This window comes from Sceloporus occidentalis, unplaced genomic scaffold, assembly GCF_023333645.1.
Source record: "Sceloporus occidentalis isolate IW3139 unplaced genomic scaffold, rSceOcc1.0.p SCAF_1, whole genome shotgun sequence".
Lineage (NCBI taxonomy): Eukaryota > Metazoa > Chordata > Lepidosauria > Squamata > Phrynosomatidae > Sceloporus > Sceloporus occidentalis.
Window position 1 is genome coordinate 246,616,248 of NW_028316981.1, and position 27,894 is coordinate 246,644,141.

The 27,894-nt window shown below is 38.4% G+C and overlaps 1 protein-coding gene across 1 annotated transcript in view; it reads right to left on the reverse strand.

The window, feature by feature from the left end:
* ADAMTS19 (ADAM metallopeptidase with thrombospondin type 1 motif 19) overlaps positions 1–27,894 on the reverse strand; it is a 151,904-nt gene that overhangs the window by 19,764 nt on the left and 104,246 nt on the right. Inside the window, exons 16-21 of the mRNA XM_089512177.1 lie at positions 23,695–23,775; positions 9,754–9,911; positions 7,313–7,466; positions 4,819–4,954; positions 3,521–3,725; positions 2,160–2,312 (exon numbers count right to left, since the gene is read on the reverse strand). Coding sequence (XP_089368303.1) covers positions 2,160–2,312; positions 3,521–3,725; positions 4,819–4,954; positions 7,313–7,466; positions 9,754–9,911; positions 23,695–23,775 — 887 coding nt within the window. The remainder of the gene's footprint in view (positions 1–2,159; positions 2,313–3,520; positions 3,726–4,818; positions 4,955–7,312; positions 7,467–9,753; positions 9,912–23,694; positions 23,776–27,894) is intronic.

The window sequence follows — 27,894 nt, forward strand, 5'->3', positions numbered from 1 at the left end:
TTGAACTGACAATCTTAGCAATTAGTAGAGCATCACCATCACCATCACCACTATAGAAAACATTTACTTCTGAGAAAAAATGAGGGGCTTTGAACTACAACTATAACCAAATACTTTTACAAGCAACATTGCACATTATGGATTTGTCTACTATTATCCCCACATATTTCCCTCCTGCTGTCTGTCACCAATGCAATTGCCATTCTTAATTTCATGCACATAAATCCACATACAAATGGGCTTAAAATTGCTACTATGTGTAAACTGACACGGTAGCATCATTTATAGGAAGTGACAACAGCAGGGACCACACAAGTCCAGAGGGAACGGATGCCTCCAGTTTATTCACTTATTGTTCACCCCTTGATACAGCCTCTTTACTGAATAATCTGTTTCATGTTGATTCCTGTCCTTTCCACTCAGATCAGATTTGTATGTCCCCTTTTAAAAGAAAATCTCAAATTCTTATTATTCTGAATATGATAAAGCATTCAACTTTGAGCTCTTTGCCATTCTTTCTATTCTTAACTTCCTTTTGTTTAAGTAAATCTATTTTCTATCCTGCTTGTATGTAAATTGTACCCCACTGTGTAATGAATGATCAATCAGAGCAACTACCAAATGCTTTCCCACATATTCCTCACTGCAACCATTATGACAGGAGAAAAGCAGGGATGAAAATCAGAGTTTGAAACTATTCAAGACCAGCAAATATAATGTCAGTGTTTTAATGAAACTGACAGGACCATGGAACGTAAGAAACTTGAGATTCTTCTTTTGTAACCTTTTATCCTTTTCCATCTATACAGAAATAACAAACAATGGAAAACATTATCTAGGTTATACTTACCTGGAGCATTTTAATCAAAAGTGACCCTCGTTTTGTTAAAATTATTTATACTATGTTTTACTAATCCCTTAGTACCAATTTAAAATGATGGCTTAGAAGCTCCTTATAAACATGGTAAGCCTCTTGTTTCAGTAAGTACAAAAAAATGACATTTGCATTTCTTAAACTATGCTTTGGCACAAGTTTGAAAATAACTTGGCTTGTCTCAAAGAAACAGCCTCCTATCAATGTCAAGAATAATCCTCAAGAGCAAAAACAATGGACACCAGATTGAGGGAAGTCAGTAATCAGTGAGCAAAGTTTTGCAATTCTCACTTTTTACCTAACTTTAATTATATTACAATATAATCCATGGCATAAGTTTGTTATGTACTAGTTTGGACGTAGAACCACATATCCAGCTAGGAAATCCAAGTGCAGACAAAGCTGAATTTATTTTTCTACAATACATATTATTTTGGTATAAATCTGGGAAAATCTCAACTGTATGAGCCACAATTTTATGAGATATCAGTACAGGTTTACCCAGTGTTTAGTTAATAATTCATCAAACTGCAACTGTGAAAGTGATACACAGTATTAGAAAATGCTTCAGATAACTTTTTATTAATTATTTTTGTTAATTATAAACTTTCATTTAATGCTTTCATTTAATTAAAACAAAACATGAAGAGGTCAAACAGAAAGCAGGGTAGGAATATGGACATTACCACTCCCTTTCTGAACCACTCAGATCTGGATCAGCTGAAATACATGCACTAGAATCAAATGCTCCCATGATTTGGCACAACTAATTCTAACATGATCCGGTCAATAATAAACACATTAAAAAAAATGCTGGGCCTCTTCCTGAGCTAGCACCAGTCATTCAAAAACCAAAGCCCTTTGAACATTGCACAATCCCCCAATCAACTTTAAAACAGCCATATCCAAGAATGGCACCCAATTACACATATACAGCTCACAGCCCACCACCCTCCCAGGAGTACCTGAACACATGATGTAAGGCATGGGACTATTCCTGCTGTTTTTAGAGCTGACATCCTTGCTCTCACACACTAGTATATAGTCCACCTTTTTGCTATCATAAGGAGAGGGCATTCTGGCATTACACACACACTCAACTATCTGACACCTACTTTCTTCTGGACCACACCTGCTCCAACAACTATCACAGTTTTATTCCACTGTTCTGTTTAAACTGCATTGGCCTTGACCTTTAATGGAAACTTCTATTCAGTAACTGACAACATTTTGTAAGTTTAACTTAACTGTCAGTATAAAATATAATTTTTCAAGCATGTTGCACCTTAGACCAGTCGCCCATTCTCCAAACATAGCATTTAGAATAGTCTTCACAGTCTTCTGCTTCTCTGGGCCTTGTAGACAAAACACATTTCTTCCGAGGATTGGTACACCTCACAGTCCGGTGTCGTACACCTTTTCCACATTTTACAGAACACTGTTGAGAGATACTAGAAATGAAACAAGGTATGTACACACTACCTATATTGATGTTTCCTACAGGCAATACTAATTTTTATTATCTTGAAAGCACAATGAAATGGACAAAATACACATATACAGGGTTTACCAAATAATATTCAATGTAGCAACTCTGCCAAACAAAGTTTACAATGCCCGGATCAAAGAAACCTGCATTGTGATGTCTGAAAAACACTTCTGGAAACAGGAAGTCTTATCTAATCAGAGGCTGGTTTACTTAAAGTCAGACCTTTCTGATCTCTCCTATAAATGACACAGTCCATGTAACTGCAAGAGAAATAAAATGGCACATTTATATGGCAGCTTGTCTAGTAGATTTATGGCAGACATATTTCATTCTTATGATGCTTATGCAAAATCCTGTACTTTACCAGTATCTTTTATAGACAAGCCACAAATTGAAACAACTGTCTCTGGGTTTTTGCGTAAGTGGGGGAAGAAGATATAACAAACTAGAATATGAAGCTATGGCTAAAAACTGGTTTCTGAGTCATGAATTATTTTGCTAGTCATTAAGTATAGGTCCCAATTCAGAATTAATGAGAAACCATGACTAACTGCTGCTTTCTACCTTATTTTGCTTCTCATATTAGTGATAAACAAAGTGGCCACATGCTGGTGAATTAAGCACAGGGATATCCTGGTAACTCTCTGAACACAATATTTGTTTCTGTTTATAAGACATATAAATGGAAAAGAAAAACATGTCTTCTTCTGTGATTGTGGGTCTTCCCAAAGAGATACAACCATCACCAACATTACTATCCTTCCAGTGACAGATGAAAACATTTTCAATTTGTCATCTGTGATCATTATAAAGGATACATTTTTATTTTATTTTGTATAAATTGTTTTTTATATACAGTGAGCCCGCGCCATACGCAGGCTCATTATAGGTGGCTTTCAGCATACGCTAAAACTGCCCGGCAGTAAAAACAATGGTGTGTTAGCCCGCAGTGCGCACATACAGCTGTGCGGTGAGCCCAAGCCTCATTCTATCCAATGGGGCTTTACACGGGGGTGGTGGGGGGTCCAGAATGGATCCCCATGTAAAGCAAGAGAGGACTGTACTGTACACTGGAAACCTTGAATCCACTGGAAGAAAAATTCTAAATGAAATATGAAAAGAAATAAATGGCATGCCAAACAATGCATATACTGCACCTCTGACCACACTCCAGCCTCCCACACTGTCATGCAGTCCTGGCCTTCACAGCGCTGTGCTGAAGTGGGTTTGGGGACAACACAGTCTCTCTCCCGGGCTCTGATCAAGGTTCCATTTCTTAGTTGCTGAGTGCAAGCTACTTGTCTATTCTGGGTTCCCTTCCCGCATGTCCTTGAGCATGGTGTCCATTCTGTCATCATCCATCTACATAAAAACCAGGGGGGAAAAAACCTAATCAAGGGCTGGCATCTTGTTGATGCTTTACCATGTGTAAGCTCCTTTTATACATGTGGATGTACTTTTTCAACTGACATGTTATCTCTGCACTTAGTTGAAGGTTATGAAAGCAGTGTTTCATATGGAGTGCCATTGTACATCATAATGCAGTGCATATAGCACATCAAATAGTGTGCATCAATTGCATCGTCATACATTGTGCATTCATGTGCAATGCACATTTGGTTGTTCAATATCACAATTCTGTAACATGGTGGAGCACAGCAACTGATTAATACTTTGATGAGTGTAACGTTACACTATTTCTCTAAAGTTTCTTCCCAATCACAGTTAATTCAATATTAACTCCTCAAAATAATTTCTAGTCTAGTTTGATTTTAAAATAAATTTTAACCCGTTGCAGAGATGGCAGTCTTCTTTACTACCTCCTGAATGTTACCAAAGCAGAGCCTCTATGACCTCAGTCTAGCACTAGAAATTTGACTTGATGATCTAATATTAACAGAATTGATTGGAACTGCTGGTTAGTTTTCACTTGTGACAATTTGCTTCTAAAAGCAAAATTTCCACATACATGAATATAAGACCTCTGACAGTGGCTCGAAACATCTAAAACAATATCTATGACTGCTGTTGATATACATAGCAAAATGTAATGATAACAACACTAAGAAATTACTTATCAGCATTCATATTATTTTTCTATTTTAATGACTATATTATTTTTAAATCAAAGACATCATTATTTTTATTCCATAGCATTAAACAACAAACAAATTATTTATGTCAATTCTATAAATGACAGTAGCAAATAACAGAGAGAACTGATGACCAATTAAAGACTCACAGGCCACAATTACCCACATCCTATATCCTCACATAATCTTCTGGGTTGTGGTGCCTAGTACTTCCTCCCAATGCCAAAGGACAGGACATGCCAGAGACTTCTGTGTTATTTCAAAAGCCTCTGTGGCATCCTGTCATTTCATTTGGTGAGTCCACCAGATCAGAAATTGCCACTTCATATCTGTCTGAATCTCCATTATTTGACTTATATCACCTTGTCTGGCATGGCTGTTCATTGCACTTTCGAATTTGTGGTTCAGGTTTTGTTAAATATTTGCATTTCTTGTTGTCCACAAAGCTGATATTCTTATTCATAATCTTTGTGCAAGACACTGTTGTCTTTCTTTCTCCTGGTAAGACACAAAACAAAGGTTTATCGAAATAAAGGAAACGTCTGATTCTTAGGCAACTGTTTTCATTAAAATAATGGCCAGGAGCCAAAGAACTACTTCATGCATGGTTAGCTCTTCTTCCTTTGAACAGCAGACCCTCTTGTGATATCACAAACTTCCTTTGAAAGTTGCTTCAGTTTCAAGAGTGATTTGCCATGGAACATAGGGGACTGTCTTTAAAGAAACACAAATCCCCTTGGCACAGGGAACTAGCTCTGTAATTCTTTGATTCCAGTCACTGCCTTCAATGTTTTTGAATTGACAGAAGAAAATAAAGATCTAACTGAAAAATTAGACTGCAGCACATAAATTTACCCTCCCCAAAAATATTTAAAAGAAATACGTATTCTAAAATAAGCTCAGAAATGGACTTCACTATTTCTCTCCAAATAGAATTTCAAAACAAGGAATCAATTTAGAATGAAATAAACTCAACATAAACACCGTTACTCTCTCATACTACTTAGTGATGTATAATAAATTCTGCAAAAGTTGTCTTTTGTTTTTTCCCCTAGAAACTGCTAAAAGGTGTGTTTTTTTAAAACAATCATCTCTTTAAGACTAGCTTTGTTAAAACATTTGAAGCACAGTTTGGGATAAAAATGCACGATTTCTAAACTCTTTGGAAAAAGCATCAACCATTACATTAATTACCACAGAGAAAAATGCTAAATTCTCAAGGCAATCAAAACCATTACCTATACAACCATGTAAAAGCAGCTATTCTGGAATAAATGTGTTATACTGTTGTTGACTTAGGAAAAGCAGGCATAATTCTGCAATACCATGCTAAATGGGGCTCTGGAAATATAAGATACAAAATGTTTGGGAAACCTACTGAAAAATGATAATGTGCTAAAATGATCTTAAGCAGCTATATCGCAAAAGATCAGATTAAACACAATTGTATGACAACTAAAGAAGAGCACTGTTTTATATATGCACATGGATCACTGCAAAAGGAAAAGGGAAGACAGTATGTTTATGATTCATTATCTTGTGTGTCCCCAAACAGAAAAGAGATAACACATTATACCTAAATAGACAAATTATAGAAGAACAAGGACAAGTTGAAATGCTTTCCTCTGTTTTGTCAATCTATTTGCAGGGAGTGAGGGCTAGTGGTCAACAGTTGTGGGAGAATTTCAATGTTGGGGGCAAACTTCCACTGGGAACTTTCTGCTCCTCTCAGTAAATGATAACCGCAGATGTCTCTAGACAATGCAGCTTCAGGGCTCTTCTAGGAGAAAATGGCATCCACTGAGAAGAGCTCCAGTGCGGTTGCTACTGTTATAAAGGGAACAGTGACCACATACATATGCATGTGAGGGTACACACAACTGACCTTGCTTAAGTTGGATAAATTCACAATGCTATGGTATCCCAGAACCATGCCTCTAATATATCAGAACCAAAGGACTTAGGTATGGGCTGTATGTAAAATAAAGCACTATATTCATAAAACCCCACACATATTTAAGGGATATTGAATCTCAGCTAAACGTTTTGGTTGAGAGATATTTCTTTATTTATTTTATATGCCACTTTTCTCCCTGAGTGGGACCCAAGGTGGTTTACAGCAGGAAACAAAACAAAATCCACAATGCAGTCTTTAAAAACAATGAAAACAGTCCCAACTGAAACAATATAAAATCATTTAAAACATATAAAAATAAAAAATAAAAACTTCCTAATAACAAAGCCTCCCTGGAGTGGTTATATATTAAAAGCCTGCTGAAACAAAACAAAGTTTTGTTTTGTTTTCTGCTGGTGAAAGCAAAACAGCCCAGCCTAGCCTTTCACAGGAAGGAGTTCCGGAGGGTGTGAGCAGACACTGAGAAGGCTGTCTCTTGTGTCTTCACCAAGCGAACCTGGGATGGTGACAGGACCAAGAGAAAGCCTTCCCCTTTCAGATAGTATGGGCCAGATCTGTATAGCACTTTATAGGTCATGACCAGAACTTTAAATTGTACCTGGAAAGGAACTGGTAGTCAGTGACATTGTTTCAACAAGGGATTCGTATGCTCTCTTTAATCACTTATCTTTCGACAAATCAAATTTCTTCTTTATAAGACCTGTATTGTCACTGCCAGACAATGCATCTGCCTGTATTGCCTAGCAGTGAAAAAATACAAGGTGAATTAACTAACTGAATAAAATGTTTAAGGTAATAAAATGTTTTCTATGACAACGGTATTGGCACTACAGTGACATTAACTACAGCAACAGTAGAAGTGCAGAAGCAACAACAACAAACATTCAAATATTAAAGCAAGAAATAATTTATGTATGCCTCAGATTGTAAAGCACTATTACCTCCTCCACATACAGCATCACAGTCTTCCCAACCTGAGTGTGTCCACATAAAAAGTGGTTCAGATACTTTTGAGCTCTGATTCTCAGGGATGGGGTCCAAGGGAATAGTGTATTCATAGTGTAGCCCATAATTTTGATCTTGAAAAAGGAGGACCTGTAATATATAAAGAAATAAAAGCTAGGGATCACGATGCGTGGACACAAACAAGGAAAAATATGGCAGGAGGGCAGTATAGCTTTGCAACAGAGCACATACTTGACATGCATAACATCTCAGTTTCAATCAGAGTCAAAAGGATTTCTGGGAGCAGATCTAAGGGCCCATTCACATTACAAAAAAAATCGGTTCTGAAACCGATTCAATCACGTGAAGTTCCTACTCACCCCGAATCTCACACAAGCGAATCCGGGGCTTGCACACCCGTTCCGTGTTAAATGGCCCCTAGCGCGGTGTTTTTGAAATCGGCGCAAATACCGTTTCTTTTGGAAAACCCCGGGTCCTGGGAATGAGAACTTGGCCTCGATCACGATCGAGGCAAATTGAGGGAGGGATTTAGGTCAGAGGGTGGGCAAAGGGCAAGGCATTTCCTCCCCTCATCGGAGGGGAGGGGGAGGAGGAAAGAGCCCTGGGAAGAAGGGAGCAAGGGAAGGCATTCTTTAGGAGCCTCTTTTCCCTGCATCCCCTGCCCAAAGCCCTCTGTCACTGGGCATTCCTTCCCTTGCAGGAGCTAAAAATTCAGGTCACGAATGGAGCTCACGTCAGGCAACCCCCCCCCCCCTTTTCAAATTAAAACAATTTTTATTGAATACATTGTGTTTGTATTCCAGAGGCAGATGGAGCTGGGCTTGCACTTTATATCCTTGGATCTCCTTGCCTTCTGCAGAGGGGGAAGCTACAAATGTTGCAAACAATCAATGTTACATTTTAAACAATTTTTTTGGAGCAAATATGCGCATGGTTTGTCTTCTTGAGCAGATACAGCAAGGGAAGCAAAGGGAAAGCTAATGTTGCTTTTAAAAGCATAAAAAAAATGCATGGCAATCCCATCCTTTGCCTGGGACAGGGGCAGATCTGACCCCAAAGCCCACAGGTTTATAAAAAAAGAGAGAGAGAGAGAGGCATCTCTCTCCCTGCTTCAGCCGCTGAAACCCCTGTGCCTGGCTCTTTAAAAAGGGAGGACACTTTCCCCGATGCCCTGCAAACGTCACCATGACGATAGCTTGATTGGCGGCAGCCACCTCGCCAGCAGACACAGAATGCATTCGATTTCTAATTTGCAGGTCAAAATGCATTCGATTTCAAATTTGTAGTGGGCACTTGCTAACGGAGCGATTCGGGGGAGGGGCATCCGGATCAGCCCAGTTCCTTCCAGGTCTTTTAGACCAGTATGAATGGGGCCTAAAATTACTAATGTCCCCAAGAGCCACTCTCAGCAACAGTAAAAAGTATTAGGTCACTTCATCTGTTTACATCAGCACAAGAGAAAAATACTTGTGCTGCTCACCATTTGATCCAAGGTGGAGAGAAGCTATTCCACCTCCAACAAAAAAAATTTAAAAGATGTATTCAGTACCTCATATATAAAAACAAAGGGCTAATACTTCTGTGTATATGTATATTTAACAGAGCTAGTACTACATATAGACAAAAGTTCAATATTTGAGAAGGGCTACTATTATACATCATTCTATATAAACCATACAGTAGTCAGCTTCTTGTTTATTGTAACAACATCTGAAAGGAGAAAGAAATTCATTGATATTTCTTTAATTAATTTTCAGGAAAAGTGAGAAAACCATTTGTATTGTATGGGCACTCCAAAAGCACTTAGCCATTCCATAGTAATGTAGAGCTTTAGTCATGTGGCTACATCCTGGTATAATCATTAAATTGCAAGAATACATCTTAGGTATATTGTAGTTTATTCAACAATTTAAACATCCAATGATCTACAGTTTTAGAAATGTATTTTAAAAATACATTTGAATTATATACTAAATTTCATTTATGACTGAAGTCTTGCTACACTCCAATCTAAACTGTGGGTCAGCACTTGGTATTTCACAGGAAGGTTCCTACTAATTAATTACCTTTTCCAAATTTCATTTTTTTCCAGCTGTTTTGTACTCTGCTACTATGCTGTTATTTGCACAGATGTATCATCTCTCTGCATGGAGTTATATTAATTTACATGTAAGAAAATGAAGGAAGAAGCTTTTGAAAGGGGGTTTCTCCAAAGATGTTCTGTAATTTCACATTAACATGATAGTATTGAGACCTTTTCATTCTTCCAAGCTAGAATTTAAGCTTATCTGGAGTTGTGAAGGAAACATTTCATAAACTACTATATGTGAACATAGATCAAGGTGCTGTTTCATCAGTATATTTATTATACTTCATAGTATAAAATAGTTTCAAATTATTATCCATGTTACCATACCAATAAATGTAAAGGTGATGTGGTTGGACCTTTAGCAGAAATTTTCTCCCACAGACCTCTCCTCACATAATGGACAGTGGTACCAGCAATGTTGAATGTTCCAGAATGTTCTATCTTCCAGTCACTATTAATAGACTGTTTGCTGGCATCTCGAAGAGCTGCAGATAGATAGATAGATAGATAGATAGATAGATAGATAGATAGATAGATGAAAAGAACTGGATCCAATAATAATAATAATAATAATAATAATAATAATAATAATAATAATACAGTTGTCCCTCCATATTCACTAGGATTAGGGGAATAAGACCCCCGTGAATATGGAAAAATCGCAAATAACAAAAACACTGTTTTTACCTGAGAGGACACCTCTCTACGAATCTCTAGGTCCTCCAGTGCAACTCTGTGGTCCATGTCCAACATACACTGACCATAGAATGGCACTGGAGTAGCTACAAATGGTCTTTCAGTGCAACTTTTAGTTAAAGTTGACCACAGAGTTGCACTGGAGGACTTAGACAGTCCTAGAGAAAACATATTAATGAAATCTGCGAATAATCAAATCCGCAAATATCAAAGCCGCAAATATAGAGGGATGACTGTAATTTTTATTTATATTTTCCGCCTCTCCCTGAGGATGGAGGCAGGATTACAGCAATAAAGAGCTGGGAGGAGCTGTATTCGGGTGGCAGATTCAGCAGCAAAAAAAAAACTTCTGATAATATCAGGATGCTGCCTGAATTCAGCTTTAAACAGGATAGAGGTAAATCAATTTAACAACCAATGCGATAAGCCTCCAGGATTCTATTGCACTGAGCCATCCCAGTTAAAGCAGTGTCAAACTGCATTATTTCCATAGTGCAGATGCAGCCAATGTATGAATATACAATATAGACAGTACAAGATACACAATGGATTTATTGCTTGTTTTACATAAAATTTCCTGAGCATACACTCTCCTTTTCTTTAGGTCTCCACTCCATTTACCCTTCAGTTAGAAGCCTGATTCCCAGGTCATTTCCTGTTTTGCAGCTTTTGTTCAACTAGTCTGCTCCCAAGAACAATGCCCCATTTTTTCCTTTGATTTCAGCCGGCCAGACAAAGTTACCCCTGTCCTGAGGACCTTGTTAAGTATTATTCCCAGCAAATTTACAGTTTTACAAACCGTCTGGCAATTCCCAAGTAGTGGGAATGTTTGTGAATTCTGGTGTTAGACAATTCATTGCCAAGACTTTGATATAATACAGATGAGACAAAGTGATTATTAGACAAAACCAGGCTTTTAACAGCCATGATAATCTGTTCAGAACTCTACAAAGTGAAAAGGACAGGTAAAGGAGATCATTATTATGGGACTGGGAACCGTCACTTTCTGGCTGTCAGCTTCCCACAGTCACTTTGATGGTTATGGCTGAAAACAAAACCCTTTCATATTTATTTATTTACATCTGAAGAGTTCGAGATGTCTTATAATAAATCAATTTAAAACAATAAACAATAAAAATAAAATATTAAAACAGATTAAATGTATTATGGAGTTGTAGTGTGTGTGTAATGTGCTGTGCTGTATTTTTCAAATGTTCAATCTTTAATGAAACTATGTTGTAAATGTGGTTTAAGTGTTTTTAACAGTTGTAATAATACTGATATCTAATTCTCTTGGGAATCAATGTTTTAGCTTTTTTTTTTTTTTGTTTTTTAAACTATTGTAAGCTGCCATGGACCCCATTTTGGGGGGAAAACAGGATATAAGTTTAACAATAAATAAATATCAATTAAAAACCAGACAGTTTAAAAACCTGTTTAAACAATTTTCAGTAATGTAACCATAGGGCATGCATACCCTGGATAAAATCGAGTTACACCATAAGGCTTTAATAAAAAGCCAAGTTTTCACTTGGCACCAAAATGATCCCAAAATTGGTGCCAATTGGGCCTCCAGGGGAGGGAATTCCACAACTGGGGTATCACAGTACAGAAGGTCCTCTCCTATAGAGTGGAGACATATGTCCTCACACAGTATTTCCCTTGCTGGTGAGATACAGAGGGCCCTTCCAGAAGATCTCAATACTTTGGCAGGCATATACAGACATATATGCTCCCTCAAGTAGTGAGGTCCCAAGCCCTTTAGGTTTTAAATGTTGTCACCACCACCATGAATTCAGGCCAGAGGCATATTGGCAACCAGTGCAATTCCTTCAGAACTGTTGTTACACGATTTCGGTATGGCACTGCAATGAGCAGTCTATATGTTGCATTTTGTGCCAGCTACAATTTCTGGGTCATCTTCAAGGGCAACCTCATACAGAGTGCATTGCACTAAATTGTGGAATTACCAGTGCATGGATAACTGTGACTAAGTTAGCCCTGCACAGGAAAGGATGTAGCACACTGAGTTATGAAGTCTATCTGGGCATCCAGTGACTAGGATGGATCTAGTACTCCCAGACTATGCACATGCTCCTTCGGGGGAGTGCAACCCAGTACAGGGCAGGTAACCTACCCAATTCCCCAATCCGACAGCCTCTATCTCATTAGGATTCAGCTTCAGTTTATTGGCCCTCATCCTCATCTCGGCACTGCTCCAGGACCGTCACAGCCCCAGCTGACTCAGATGATAAGGAGAAATAGAGCTACGAATCATCCAGATATTGATGGCATCCAACTCTTAGATGAAAGTTGGTTTCTACTAAAATAGCTCTTAAGCTTCTAAGTATCGATCATTTCAGCTCTCTTCAATTACCAATCCTGGGAGCTAACAACCCAAGTTTCCAACCATCAGTCTAAACCTCTAATAAACACATTTTAACACCGTCTGAACAAACTGCAGCATGTGACTGCTTACAAAAATTATTCAGAATATATTTGGCCATCTGCAGTTAAATTGGCTTGATGTATAAGCCTGCAAATATATGATTTACCTTTGCTTCAAATGTGTTTTGCATATACATATATTTCTCAACATTCCTAACTATGTTCTCCTCCCAAATAGACATTACTTTGAGCTTTCAGGCCTGAAATATTTTTTTCCAGATGACTCTCCTCATCTAGGCCTAATCAAACCTCACAAGCATTTAATGAGGTCAGATTAGATATACTACAAGGAACTGATATGATGTGATTTTTCATGTACTTTTCAGGATTTTTCATATTTTTTTCATTTGTCTCGTGATTTTAGAATACCTCAGGCCCTTAATCAGGTATATGAAATCATATAGTCTTAAAGCCATCTTCTGGACAGGGTTGTCCTAAACATTCTTTCTAACTAAAATTCCATGCTTGGCATCCATGATGTGAAAGTGCTTCAACTGCTCAGTCCTTGCCCAAATTTCTTCATAAAGTTGTATGTTAATATGAGTCATTCCTGGCAATCAACTGCTGTCCTATCCATATTTGTACTGTTTTGTTATGTTTCTATGGGAAACAATGGCAACAGCACCATCAGCTGGCAGCAATACAACTACTTTATCCAACAATCACGCATGCTATTAAGGCACAGTACAATGAACAGTGCAAAATGCTCTATAACAACCTTGCAGCATCCAATAATGTTACAGTTCTGACAGCTGTATTTTGCTGTTGCAATATCTCAGCACTTTAAATACTCTGTTTGTTGAATATAAATGCATGGTTCTCCACCCAATGTGCAAGCATACAAAAGCATACTTGATTTGCTGTAACAGTATTTTCTATTGCCTTTAGTTGTCAAAGTGAGACCCAGGCAGAACAATTTCCAGCAATCAAGTTACCAGCTGAGGTTCTGAACTTTAAAGAGTTAAAGCTAGCACATCAGATAATTCTAAGAAAGGTTTCTCTTGGCTATAGCTTAAATATGCAGACACATAAGCAAAACTATGCCTAGTAGTACCCAAAGTGGTAAGTCTGATTTTTCAGGGAACATGCTATGCATACTAAGGATGATCAAAGAAGAAAATGAAAAGGCAGGCTTAATGCTGAACATAAAACAAAAATAATGACCATGAGGACCTTCACAAGTTCAATCTATACAATAAAGAAATAGAAATCGTAAAAGAATTCCCATACCTGGGATCAAACATTGATAGAAATGGGGACTGCAATCAGGAAATCAGAAGAAGATTAAGAATGGGGAGGATGGCTGTGAAAGAACTAGAAAAGATTCTAAAATGCAGAGCTATACAACTGAGCACAAAATTTAGAATCATGCAAGTCATCGTATTCTCTATTACCATGTATGATTGTGAGAGCTGGACAATTAAGAAAGATGATAGGGAGAAAATCAATTCATTTGAGATGTGGTGCTGGATAAGAGTAGTGAGGATCCCATGGACAACTAAAAGGACAAACAAATGAGTCCTAGAGCAGATCAAGCTGGAAAGCTCCCTGGAAGCCAAGATGACAAAACTGAGGTTGTCACACTTCGAACACATCATGAGAAGGAAGGATTCGTTGGAAAGTCAATAAATGCTGGGAAAGTGGAGGAAGTAGGAAGGCGACATGCTAGATGGACAGACTCTATTAAGGAGATCACGAGTTTTATGGAGTTGCAGGAATTAAGCAGAGCAGTGGAGGATGGAGGCTCTTGGAGATGTCTCATCCATAGGGTCACCATGAGTCAAGATCGATTTGAGGACAGTTAACAACAATAACAATGCTATGCCACCTTCGATAACATGCTATGCCACCACTTCTGCATACACCCTAAAAATCAACAAGTCTCTTATTCTGTTTCAACTTGTACAGCCGGCCCTTCTTATACATGGATTTTTTTATACACAGATTCAAGCACCCATGGTTTGAAAATGTTCAAAAAGAGTATAAATTTCAAATATCAAATCTTGATTTTCCATTTTTTATAAGGGACACCAATTTGCTATGTCATTATATCTAATGGGACATGAGCATCTACGGATTTTGTTATCCACGAAGGATCTTGGAACCAAACCCCAGCATATAACAAGAGTCCACTGTATCTTTTCAGCTATATCTAGTTTACTCCTCTTGGACTGGAGGAAAAATAAATAAATTCCTTGCCACTATATGCCAACACTGCAGACTCAAATAGCTGTTCAAGACAGAATTTCACATGATTTACAAAAATATGAACATTTCTTTATATCAGCCATACACACAGAGCTTTGAGTGCTTAACTCTTAAAATTCTGAGTTTCAATCCTGTTCATAGTACTGATTTGGTTTCTCACATGAGTCATGAGGTTTCTCACATTTTTATAGCTTTATTTACCCACAGACAGTCAAAATTAAAACCTATGTCCCCACGACAATATTTGTCATATGAAAGGATGCAAGCATTTTTTAAAAAATAACATTTTTTATTTTTATTTATTAAAATAAATCTCTCCTGCCCTATATACAAAAAGATTTCAGGGCAGTGTACAAGTAAAATCAATGCAAACAATGTAAAGCAAATAAAAATAATTTGAATAGAATAAAAAAATATAAAATACAAGTTTATAAAATGCAAGTTTAAAATGTAAAGTCGAAGGCTTTCATGGCCGGCATCCATAGTTTTTTGTGGGTTTTTCGGGCTATGTGGCCATGTTCTAGCAGAGTTTCTTTCTGGCGTTTCGCCAGCATCTGTGGCTGGCATCTTCAGAGAAGTTTAAAAATATATTTAAAATATTAAAAAATACTTTTAAAATCATGTGCATTAGCATTTTGAGATAAATCAATGTGACCGAAAAACTTTAATAAATATTTGCATCAGTAGTTATTTTAAGAGTGACTTGTTAGTAACATGGTGCTAACACATTCATTTTTACAAGTATTTTTCTACACTTATATTTTAGATATAAGAAGTAAATGTTACTGCAACACAAAAAGTAACAATACTACAGGCTGTAACTATTGGTGTAATACATCTTTAAACAACAGTTTGTGTGTGTGTGTGTCTGTGTTTATACTCTGCATGTATATTGTTTTTGGTTGTTGAGTGATTTTTTCCCCCGACTGTGCTGGAAGTTGGCCTTCCCCAAATATAATTACTGGCTAATAGTAACATAATTTCACAAAAATGACACCGTTATGTTCTCAGTTACCCCAAAGGTAATATGCTACAATATCGGTACCGGAAATGTTTAACTTCCTAGGAGTGTTTTTTTCTTTACCATCTAGATGGCAGGCATATACAACATGGTCCTTTCCACTGAATTTGGCAGGCGGAGAGAATGTTTGTTCTTTTTTGGAGCATTTACAAAAATATGGAAATTTCTGCATGTTCAAAACTGGAAAAAACCCCAATGTTTACAGACATTCAAGTGGAAGGGAAAGCAGAATTGACAAATTTCTTCGAAGCCAAGACAATAATGAGGTAACTAAAGCATGTGGCATTGTGATCATGTGAAGAACTGCATTTTCTAGTGTCTTATTTAAAGCCCCCCCCCTTTTTTTTTTACTATTTATATCTCACTTTATATCCAAGGTTTTCTAGATGTTTGAAAACCAACCAAATTGCAGAGCACAAGCCTCAACTTTACACTCCTGGTCCAAAATCCAATTCAATTCTGGAAAAACAGAAGGATTTTGTGGTGATATTACACTGGATCACCCAGCATGCGCCCTATGAAGAATTGCCCTGTTTTATTTTGTTTTGTAATGCTTGGCTCTATTCAGCCTTTACACCATGGGGCAGGGAGGGGGCTTGTGAAATTACCTCTCTAAAAGGCATAAGAGATGTATCAAACCACTTCCTCCATAGTGCCTTGGCTCCAATGATTGAACAGAACCAGGCATTAAAGAACCAGGTGGTTCTCAACAGAGATGGCTTCTGCCAGGATGCATGTGCCAGATGGCTACCTCCTACTCTGGCAGAAGCTTGCAAGTACAGTGAATGGCTGGAGCGATCTGCTGCCATACACCATCACTGCTGCTACTCATGGACAGAGGTGTTGGAGACTTCTCTGCACAAGTTACCTGACTATCAAATCATTTGCAAAATGATCCATTAAGCAATTTGACAGCATAGGGATCCAGACCCTAGCTATCATACCCATTTGGAATTCAAACTCAGAAGCAAATCTAGGAGTACAGCCAATTAGCCCATCTAGTATACTCTATCCCAATGGTTCCTAAAGATTATTGAATCATTACTCTCAGAAGTGCTAGCCAGCATGACAAGCAATCAAGGCTTCTGGGAGTTGTACTCCAACAACATCTAGGGACCCAGACATTCGCATGACAAACAGGGCTTCTGGAAGTTGCAGTTCAACAACATCTAGGGATCCACATTTAGGTACCACAGTGATTGGAGAGGAAATGTGCTAAGAGCTATCTGATGATACATCTGGCCACTTTCACCTGATCTCTGTTAAATCTGTGTCCTCCTTTAATAATAGATTTAATGCTAAGTTAACAAAGCATAATATGCCTCCCAGTTTTTATACTTTCATTCTGAGCATGTATATATTTCCTTGGAAGTAAGCCCCACCAATTTCAAGGAGACTTACACCCAAGTTAATCATTCAAAGGTTGGGAGACTTTATGACTAAAAAGGACTAACTGCCTTGTATCACCTTTCAGATTTCTGTCTACTACTTTGGCAAGCCTAGATCCTTCTAAATATTTCCACAAGGCATAAGCAAATATCAATTGAGCATGACAAGCCTTCAAACTCATAATTTTGGATATTTTCCAAAATGTGCTTTCAGTTGCTGTCAGTTGTGCCTATTTTGTCAGTGCTCAGAACTAAACTGGGAGCTTAGACTTTGCCTGCCAGTTTTTCCCCTCCAATATTTAGTTGATCCTGTAACAGATTATAAGAGACAGCAAACCCCATAGAGACTCCCTTGTTTCCATGTTTTACAAAACAATTTGAAACCCTCATAAAAAGATCCTATAAGACTACATATAGTTGTATGACTTTTGAATCAATTACTACAACATTTTCAGAATAACTGCTAATAAATTGCAAAGAATGGGCTGAAGCAGGCTGGCCAAAAGGAGCGGCTACAGGCTGCTCTGGCCTGGGACAACAGCAACCTGTTTGCAAAGTGGGCAGCCACCATGGCCCCAAACAGTCTGCTGGCAGGAGCTGATTTAATTCGCTCCTTTTGCTGGGGCTTCAGGTCCCAGTGCCTCTGGGGGAAGATATAATAGATTGTGTAATTGTTAATGGTTTGTTGTCCAGGTATTATTATTTTATTATTATTTGGGTTTAAAATCTTGAGTTAAGTCTTTTTTTTGGGGGGGGGGGGTCTGCAGCAACAAAATATATTTAAAGGGAGTCCCTGCTAAATAAAAGGTTTAAGAATCACTGTACTGAAGGATTGTGTGACATTATTTAATCATTTATCTCCAATATCTCTTCAGTCACTTGTGAGAATACCAAGATTTTGTTTTGCTGTTCATTTTAATCTGTTCTTGATATAATATTTTATTGTTACTAGTATAGTTTCCATTGTTACTTTTAAAAGATAAGCCATTTTGATAATAAAAATCAATACTTGTTTAAAATCAGTAATTGTTTAAAACCTTATTTTTTTTATGCTAAGATCACTGCACTGAGTACAAATGCCCCAGTTAACTCTGAATAGGTTAGTGTTAATTAACATCAGTGCTGAGGAGGGAGTGCCAGACTCTTTCCATGCTTGCTAGTCTGTCTGTCTGTCCGTCCGTCCTTCCTTCCTTGGAGCCCTGGTGGTGCAGAGGTTAAATGTCTGTACTGCAGCCACTCACTCACAAGCCACAAGATTGTGAGTTCAATACCAGCCAGGGGCTCCAGGTCAACTCAACCTGGCATCCTTCTGTAGGTCACTAAAGCGAATACCCAGCTTGTTGGGGGCAATTAGCTTACACTTTGTAAACTGTTTAGTACGTTGGTAAGCAGTATAGAAATATACTTGTTACTTGCTGTCCTTTCCTTCCCCATCTCAGTCTCTTTCCCTCCTGATCAAGAAGGAGAAAAAGAGGAGTTGAAGCGTTAAGTATGTGTGAGGAGGGGAGGGATAGAGAAAGAAAGAGAGAGAGAAGGGCAAAGTCTGTCTGGATGTCAGCTCTACTGTTTGCTCAGTCCACCTTCCTGCTATGGAGTGGCCACATTACAGGCAACACTCAAGCCTAGCCACCCAGAGCCTGTCATGTGGTCTCTCTGCTGGGGGGGGGGGGGTTGGAGGTGGTCTCAGCAGCTTCGAAGCCTTCACAGATCCCCTGTGATGACACTGTGGTCTCCTGGTGGTCCCTGGGCAAAAAGTTAAGAACCACTTCTTTAAGACACTGCAACTGAGAGAGCACTGGTGAGATTTATGCCTCAGACTGCATGTTAGATTTGTCAATGAGCAAAGCCCAATTTTCCTTATACATATCAGATACATGACATCTGGCTTTCTTCTGCTTATTTTTAATATTCAGATTCAGCCAAATCACTTTAGACTATGTGACCCAATTGGATCAATCTGATCCAATCCAGAGTTGGTTCAAATCTGAATTGGTCCTGTTTAGTTCTGAAGTTGAAATTTGGCTGAGAAAGTCAGCAAGGACCAATCTCTCAGATCTGTTGCTTTGAACTCGGTAAGAGAAAGCCAAGTTGAAGCAAATTAAATATGGATTTTAACATCACACGCTATCTTTTTAAAACAGTAGTTGTTGAGGGACCTCAACAATATTGGGGCTACAGTAGGCAAAAAGTTTAGTAAGGAGAGCCTTTGGGAGGGGGGGTTCTTGAGTAATTTTCATGTTATTTGTTCTGATTAATCTAAATCTGTCTTGACTGGAGTTATTTATTATCAACAGGATTTGTATACAACCCATTTTGGTGTTTATAAATCTAGTTATGAGTGTTGTCTAAGCACTGTAGTATTTTTCTAACACCAGGCGTGGAAGCCCAAATGGCAAATGTCAGTTCCTTAACACTTCCTTGCTTTTCAAGCCCACCTAAGTCTAAGCAAATCCGTTTCCCTTCACAGGTATTGCACTAACCTCCCATAAATCCCAGTCACAATGAGCAATGGTCAGGGATTAGGAAATAAAAATGTAAGTACAAGCTACAATTAGTGCTAATATTTATCTAAAGATTATTAGTAACCTAAACAGAAAAATTACAGTGTGGTAGCCAAATGAAATTTATGTCCAGCAATAACACAATATCTGCAAGAATATGTTAAGAAACCAAATGTTTCTAACCAGCATTCTCTCCCACCCCATTTTTTTGGCCACAGTTGTGACAGAAATAGCAGCCATGTAGGTAGTATTTAAATCAGAAGAAAAATTTGCACTGACTTCACAATGTAATCACACATGCTTAACTCCAATTTCTGTTGGAATGATAAAGAGGAAAATCATTATCTATGCTGGACCTCAGCAATTTGAAAAAAAATACACATGACATTTAACAACATCTTAAAGACATTAGGGTGCTGCATGGGTCCCTTGATTTGGTCTGTTGCCTTGTTCAGTGATTCTGGTCTTTACTCAATTTAGGGCCAAAATAGATGGCCATAAAGGGGAAGCTTGACACCACCTCTTTGATCACCAGATCGGGCCATGGCAACCACACGCTGCAGCCCTGATCCAGCATTTTTCCAGCCCAAAAGAAGTGGCAAAATGCCACTCTCCTTTTTGCGGTGGAAAAAAAGCTGCCCTTTCTGCCTCCGCTGTGGCTTTTTGGCACTCCTGCAACATGCAGTGTCTAAACACCATGTGGGCAGCAGGGCAGCATGACACTGGCTTGAGGACGGCATCGGGGCATGTGTCATCCGTACACCATGCCCCCATGCTACCGGGAAGCTGTTGTATTGTGCCGGTCTGTACCGGCCCTTAGTCCACATTGATCCAGAACCCAAATTCAAACTGAGATTTGGGAATCCAGTTCACCAATCCTCTTTCATTGACTTGCATTGAGAAATGAAATATGTAATTTTTAAAAAAAATTCACACATTCACATAATATTTACAGACACCGTCGTTCCTTAAATGGGCATTACCCAGCCCTCAACAGAAAGTCCAGGGATTTTGGGGCTGGGCAGCTGTAAAATGTGATTTTTTAAAAAAGTATTTTAAAAACTGCTTCTGACTGCTTAATCTCAGTCATTCTTTTTCTACTGAATTTGCTCTGGCACTGTTACCCTAGATCTGTTAACCTAGCATCAGTCAACTAAATATGTTAAAGCGTAACTAAGACAGATAATGATAATGAAACTATTATGTACATGACGTGAGGGAGTGGTGATGACATCATGGTTTATTTATTACCAGCAGTCCAACCAGTGAAATCTCCTGCTCTCCCTCTCTCCAGGAATTTGGTGATATGGGCTTCAAGTGGGAACTTTCCTACAATGCCCTGCTCTCCTCCTCTGCCTCTGTGCACACAATACTCTTATGTTCCTGTATTATCAGGCTGAACACAATGACTGGGCTTCTCACACTTATTTTTGACACCTGGATATCTGGATCAGTATGAAATTTTGGCCTATGGCTGAAATGAACTACACCATTCCATTTCATTCTGAAACTCACAGAAAGTTATTCAAATAAACATAATTCTACTTTGTTATTTGGCCAAATCAACTAAACAGTTTTGCTTATGCCCCATTCTAGATTTTGAGAGTGACTAGCCTGATGGATTATGGGACTTTCCTCCAGGTATTTTTGTCTGAGGTTCACAAGGAAATGGAATAATGTATTTGCTTGTATCCCGGTCCAAAGTAATAAAGGTACTTATTGTCCTTAAATTACTCAGCAAAAGGTGAATTTTAACAGAAGAATGCCCACTAATTCCTTCCTGTCAGACATCAGAATTTAAATGGATTGACATAAAGTGAAAGACTAACCAGGCAGATCTCACTTATTCCCCTTAGAAGCATGCAAAGCAATAGAACAGAAATCATGTGCTGGATCCAGACTTAGCCATGCTTAAAGAAGACCACACTGAAATCAATGGAACTGAAGTCGTTATTGAATTAACACTAATTTCAATTGATGCATTCTAAGTTTGGGTCCCATACCATATTTTGAAAAACTCAGTTTATATGAGAAGTCGAAGGCTTTCATGGCCAGCATCCATGGTTTTTTGTGGGTTTTTCGGGCTATGTGGCACCGAACAGCACCGAAAAATCCCACAACTTGGTTCCGATACGTGGATGACACTTTCACCATTTGAAGCCTTGGATAAAAAGAAAAAGAAAAAAGACCTGGTTGTGTTCCTGAAGCATCTGAACAACATCCACTCCAACATCCAATTCACTAAGGAAAAAGAAAAGCAAGGAACACTGCCATTTTTGGATGTCCTAGTCATCCACAAACCAAACCAACATTTGGGTCACACAGTACGTATACAGAAAACCCACACATTCAGACTGATACCTGCACAAGGACTCCAACCATCACCCAGGACAAAAAAGAAGCACAATCAAAACACTGGTAGACCGAGCAAAACGCATCTGCGACCCCACTTCTTGGAAGATGAACTGAAGCATCTGGGCCAATGGTTATTCCAGCTCAGACATCAGAAGGGCTGCCAGGCCCAGGAAAACCCAGAGGAGTGAAAACAAACAGCCACCCAAAGGGAAGGTATTTGTACCATACATCAAAGGAGTCACAGACAGAATAGGCAAAGTGGTGAGGAAGCACAACCTTCAAATGGTTTACAAACCGACGAAGAAAATCCAGCAAATGCTTCACTCAGCCAAGGGCCAGAGAGACCCTCTCACAACCACAGGGGTTTACCGAATACCATACAGCTGCGGACAAGTCTACATAGGGACCACCAAACGCAGTGTGCAAACAAGAATCAAGGGACACGAGAGACACTGCAGACTGGGCCAGCCAAAAAAATCAGCAATAGCAGAACATGCCACAATCCATCCTGGGCATAAAATACTGTTTGAAAACACTGAAATTCTGGACCATGTCAACCACTACCATGTCAGGATGCACAGGGAGGCCATGGAAATCCGCAAACATCTAGATAATTTCAGCCGGAAAGAAGAAACCTTTAAAGTGAACAAAATTTGGCTACCAGTCCTGAGGAATAGCAAAATAAGGACTCAGCAAATGCAAATGGGAAACTATTCAGAGTCAGGGGCTTTCCCAGCAGATAATGATCACCAATTAACAGACACTAATCCTCTTTTGCATTAGCCTCCCAGCCTGAGGCCAGCCATCAGCACAGAACAATACACATGCAAATCACTCCTGCATTCCCAGGCTCACACAGTATACATACACCCAACTTTTTCCAGGCAAAGCATTTTCTTAAGATGCCAGCAACAGATGTAGGCAAAATGTGAGGAAGAAAATCTTCTAGAACATGGCCACATAGCCCGAAAAACCCACAAAAACCCATCAGTTTATATGTTTGAGACTCAAAATAGAACAGATAATCACAAATCAGTGTTAAATCCTCTGGTGTTGGTATGTCTTCGGGTGTCTTTGGGTATAGATTGTGAGGGAAAAGTCACATATAATCCACTCAAGTATTGCAGACACACACACACACACACACACACACACACACACACACCTCCAACCTCTAAAATTTACTTATTTTAGGGTGACGATCATGGCAGGTATCCTGTTAGTTATAATGGTGTATGTTAGATGTACAGCTGTGTAATTGTTTCCTATTCACATTTAGAACTGTGGTACTATAGTCACAACTGTAAATGACCCCCAAACCAACCTTAGAATCCAGCTAGCTGTACTGAGTAGTGCAGTTCTATGGTGAGTGGAGCAATAAAGAATTATGTGACCAGCCCCTTCCCACCAGGAAACCAATGGTGTGAGTATACAAATTCTTCATACCAATATGTACAGGGCTGAACAAGAAGTAAAAGTAGTTTGCATGAGACTGCTGAGTGACACTGAGATGATAAGTGAACTGCAGTTTATTCCAGAATCTGCTTTTGATCTACTGAGAATAAAATAAAGCCTTATTGACTATCCCTCTGTCCATCTAGTTTTTATTTTGTCAACAGCATATTAAAATTATAGCAAGAATACAGCTTACCTAAGTAGCTGTGAGCTGGCTTTTCTTCCACAACTTTGATTCTTCTTGCTCCTGCAGGTATCACCAAAGCTTCTACATAACCTAATTATAAGAAGAAATATTATAGAAATACATGACCAATAAACACAGGACATTTTTAAAATGGAATTACATTAAGATTCATGTACTGTTTCATTAACAAGTAGATTTAATGAAGTCCTGAAATGCTTGACCCTTAGTGGCTAACCATCTTTGGATTGACCTTCTGGTACATAGTTGTACAATGTTCTCCCCTTGGGCACCTGATTGGTACCAATCTTGGTATCATTTCAGAGCCAAGTCAAGGTGGCTTTTTATTAAGGCCTTCAGGCCTCACTAATTTTATCCAGGCTGCAAATGTGCTACAGTTTCAACTATTTTAAATTGTTTTAACTTGATTTTAAATTATCTGTTTTGTAACTGATGAATGGTTTATTATATTTTTAATCTTTTAAAACTATTGTTTTTGTATATTGTTTTAAATTGATTTTATTATAAGCTTCCCTAAGATTTTCAAATATGAATATTTTAATAAAAAACACACAAACTAGAACCACCCAATAGTATCTAACTGAAAGTCACAGCTTCAGTTAGCTGTTCCAAGGAAGGGAAATATTAATTTTTATTGATTTTAAAAATGAATCTGTACTGCCATTCTTCTTTATCTAGTTTAATTATGTTTCTTTGTTACATTAATAGTCTACCTTTTCTTCAATGGGTTCAAGGAAGAGTACATGGTTCTCTTTCTTCTCCTTCTATTCACATACTAACTTCACAAAACAGGTCAGGCCGAGACTTGCCTAACATGGCTCAATGGGTACTGGAACATAAAAACTTTGAAGTCTCCATCCAACACTTTGACCAATGTCCACACAGGGGACCTAGTCATACTATATAATTATAGCACTATATTTTAAATGTCAAGGCAACATCCTAATGAATGCTGGAGTTTTTAGTGTGGGGAGGCACTTAAGCTCTCTGGCTGAGGATTCTCATTAGCCTTCCCTATACTGCAAATCCCAGGATTCCATAGGATGTTGCCATGGCAGTCAAAGTGGAATCATAATGGTATAACTATGTAATATGAAAGGGCTTTGGGTCTCACCAATTAAGTTATTCATTTCCTCAAAGGATTTCCATGCACTTTCTTTCCCATACTTAGACAGGGATCTCTTTTTGCCAGTGCTTGAGAGAAAGGAGAGGAGAATTGCTGAAATAGTACATCTGGGCAGCTGCTTGGGCTGCAGCCTGTGCCAGCTATGCTACCAGCTGAGAATACCCTACTGTCTAGCTACGCATCCTGACAGCCAATATAAGGTGGACTGGCATGTATATGTCTCTGTGGTCTATGCCTGAAAATAAGCCAAACTCTGGATATGAGTGAAAACTGTTAGTATTACAAAGATCTGTGCTCAGTCACCAAGACTGGAGGAGTCACCATATGGAGTGGTGGTTGACTAATAAGCCTAGCCTGAATCAGTGGGCAGCTCCAAGAGTTTTAAATGCTATTTTGTCTAAAACAGTTGTTCTTCCTGGATTCCACTGTAGATATCAAACACAAGCCATTAAGTAAAAACGAAGAACATTTTACATCTCTTCTGTGTGTGTTCCAACAAAATTGTTGAACACTGATCATTTACTTATAATGTCCTTCTGATTTCAACTAAACATTATTTTTGCCACATTATAGTTTAAGAGGCTTATGGTATCTAATTTGAGTAACAAGGGACTTTTTTCCTATGCTAAATATTACATACTTTATTCTAACCAAACAAGTAAAGTATTCTGCACATTTAAATAATGTAATTCTGCAAATTTAAATAAGTGACATCCAAGGGATGCATAAATTGTGTTCTCACTGATCTCATTCATAAATTTCACATGGTTTACTTAAGCTAATACATATATTTTGATTCTCTCGAAGAGTAGGCCACACACATCCAATGTGTCAATGAGAGAACATAATACCCACGTGCATTTGATATTGAGAATGGATCAGGCTAACATTCCAACACCAACAAAAGATTTTAGAGATAAACTTCTTATGTTTACTTTTCTCAAGAGTGGGCAGGGGGCAAGGAAATGGGACGCCGAGGTTTCCTTCCTGACTCATCAGAAATGACTTGGCAAATTCTGAGCAGCCATATCCAAAATAAACAAATACATAGGCATGCATTTTATATGTATAATATACAGTGGTCTACAGATAAATGAACATAACAGAGTAAGACATGCCTTCAAACATTTCTTTAAGCAGAAACCACAGCAGTGACACAGATTCGGTAAAAAAAAAGTGCTTTATCATTAGGACTTTAGATAAGCACTGTGTTGCAAATGTTCATAGAGTTATGCATGCATAATTCCTAAAGAAATGAATGGGATTTATATCTGTGTAACTATGTATATATAATAGCCAAAATATTTTATAGACCTTTTGAGTTAATTCCACTGAGTAATATGTACAGGGAACTGCTCAACAAGCTATTTCTGAAATTTGGTGGTGGTGTTATAAGCACATTGGCTACTGTGCTAAAACAGACCACAAAAGACTGGATATTCAAATATATACAGTCTTTTCTGTGCTGGTAAATGAGTTTGCTAGATCACAGTTAGCTTGTTTAATATAGGATGTACACTGGGAAACACAAATGTAGTGGTTTGCATTTCAGGTATTATAACAAAGAAATATTTCCTTGCATTATTTTATGTAAAGGCTAATACCCACTTTGAAAGACTTTGAGTGGAAACATGGCTGCCCTTTTTAGTTACAGAGTGACAGATAAATAATCTTTGAGAATGGTGAAAGGATGCTATTGGTTGAACACAGAAAACAAGAGCTCAACAAACATCCAATGAATGGAAAGCCCTCTCTAGACCAAAAGAAGGATCTGGAAAAAGACAGTCAATATGATATCTTGGTTGAGATGGAAATGTGAAGCAACCTTTGGTAAAAAGGTTATATCAGGACATAAGATAATTTTGTTTTATATGAAAACAGAGGAATGGTTTATTACAACAAAGCATAGACATATCACTTGCTCTTCTTGCTGAAGTGATGGCAACTCTGTGAGCCATCAAGCATTCATCAATGGAAGCCAAAGGTTTGAATGGCTTTGATGTCATTTAGAACAGAACTAAAGACAGCAACCAAGGTGTGACTAGTGGCTGAGTCGGTGGGTACAGTGAGCATGTCCCTTAAGAAACCTCTTAACAGTAGGGTTGGTAAACATTTTTTTAATAAGGAAGAGACAGTTGGATAAGCCACAATTGCAAATGTGATATGGCAACAAAAGGTGCACCTGCTCATGGCTGAAAGGTGGCTTGAAGTGATAAAGAAACCTGTGCTGTAGTGGGTGGAACAGGTAAGTTACAGATGTGGTTACTGCCATAAGGCAATTCATCTTCCCCTGAATTGTTAATGCTGTATGAAATTGATGGGGCAGTGAGTGAGAAACTCTGCATCCAAATTGTCCAATGGAAGGAATGCTCTGGCACTTATGTAATTGAGAACTGCCCCTATAAACGGGATTCTCCTAGTTGGAATGGGCTTCTTCAGATCACCTGGAGACTCAAGTTGTGCAACAATGTGAGAGTGAACTGGAGATTGTGACACAGTTTGTCCCAGGAGGATGATACCAATAAGCAAATATACAAAAAGAGGGAAGGGAGACTCCTCAAGTTCAGAGGAAGGAGACCTTTACTGCTACACACTTCATGAAGACCCTGGGTGCCATCGAGAGACAAAGGGAAGAACTTTGAACTGGTGTAGTACTTGCCAATGGAAAACCAGATAAATTTGTGATGCTGTGGGCATGTTGCAAGGTGGAAATAAGCATCCTTCTGGTCTACTGAGCCAAACAAGTCCCTGCAGTGCAGGAACTGTAAGATGGATAATAGCATGATCTTAAATCTTGAATTTGTAGAGGTGAAACTCTCCAAAGATCCAAGACTGGATTCAGACTCCCATCCCTCCTCAGAACCATGAAGTACCTAGTGAAATAACCTGTGTCTGTGCAACAGTTTGAAACTTTCTCTACATCATCCTTGATTATTAAGATTGTAAACTGTTCTCATATAATGCAGGAAAGAGGAGCAGGGTAGAAAATGCCAAAGGGAAGATGTGTTGAAAATTCTATAGCATTACCTAAAAGTACAATAGTCAATATCCAGGTGTCATGGATG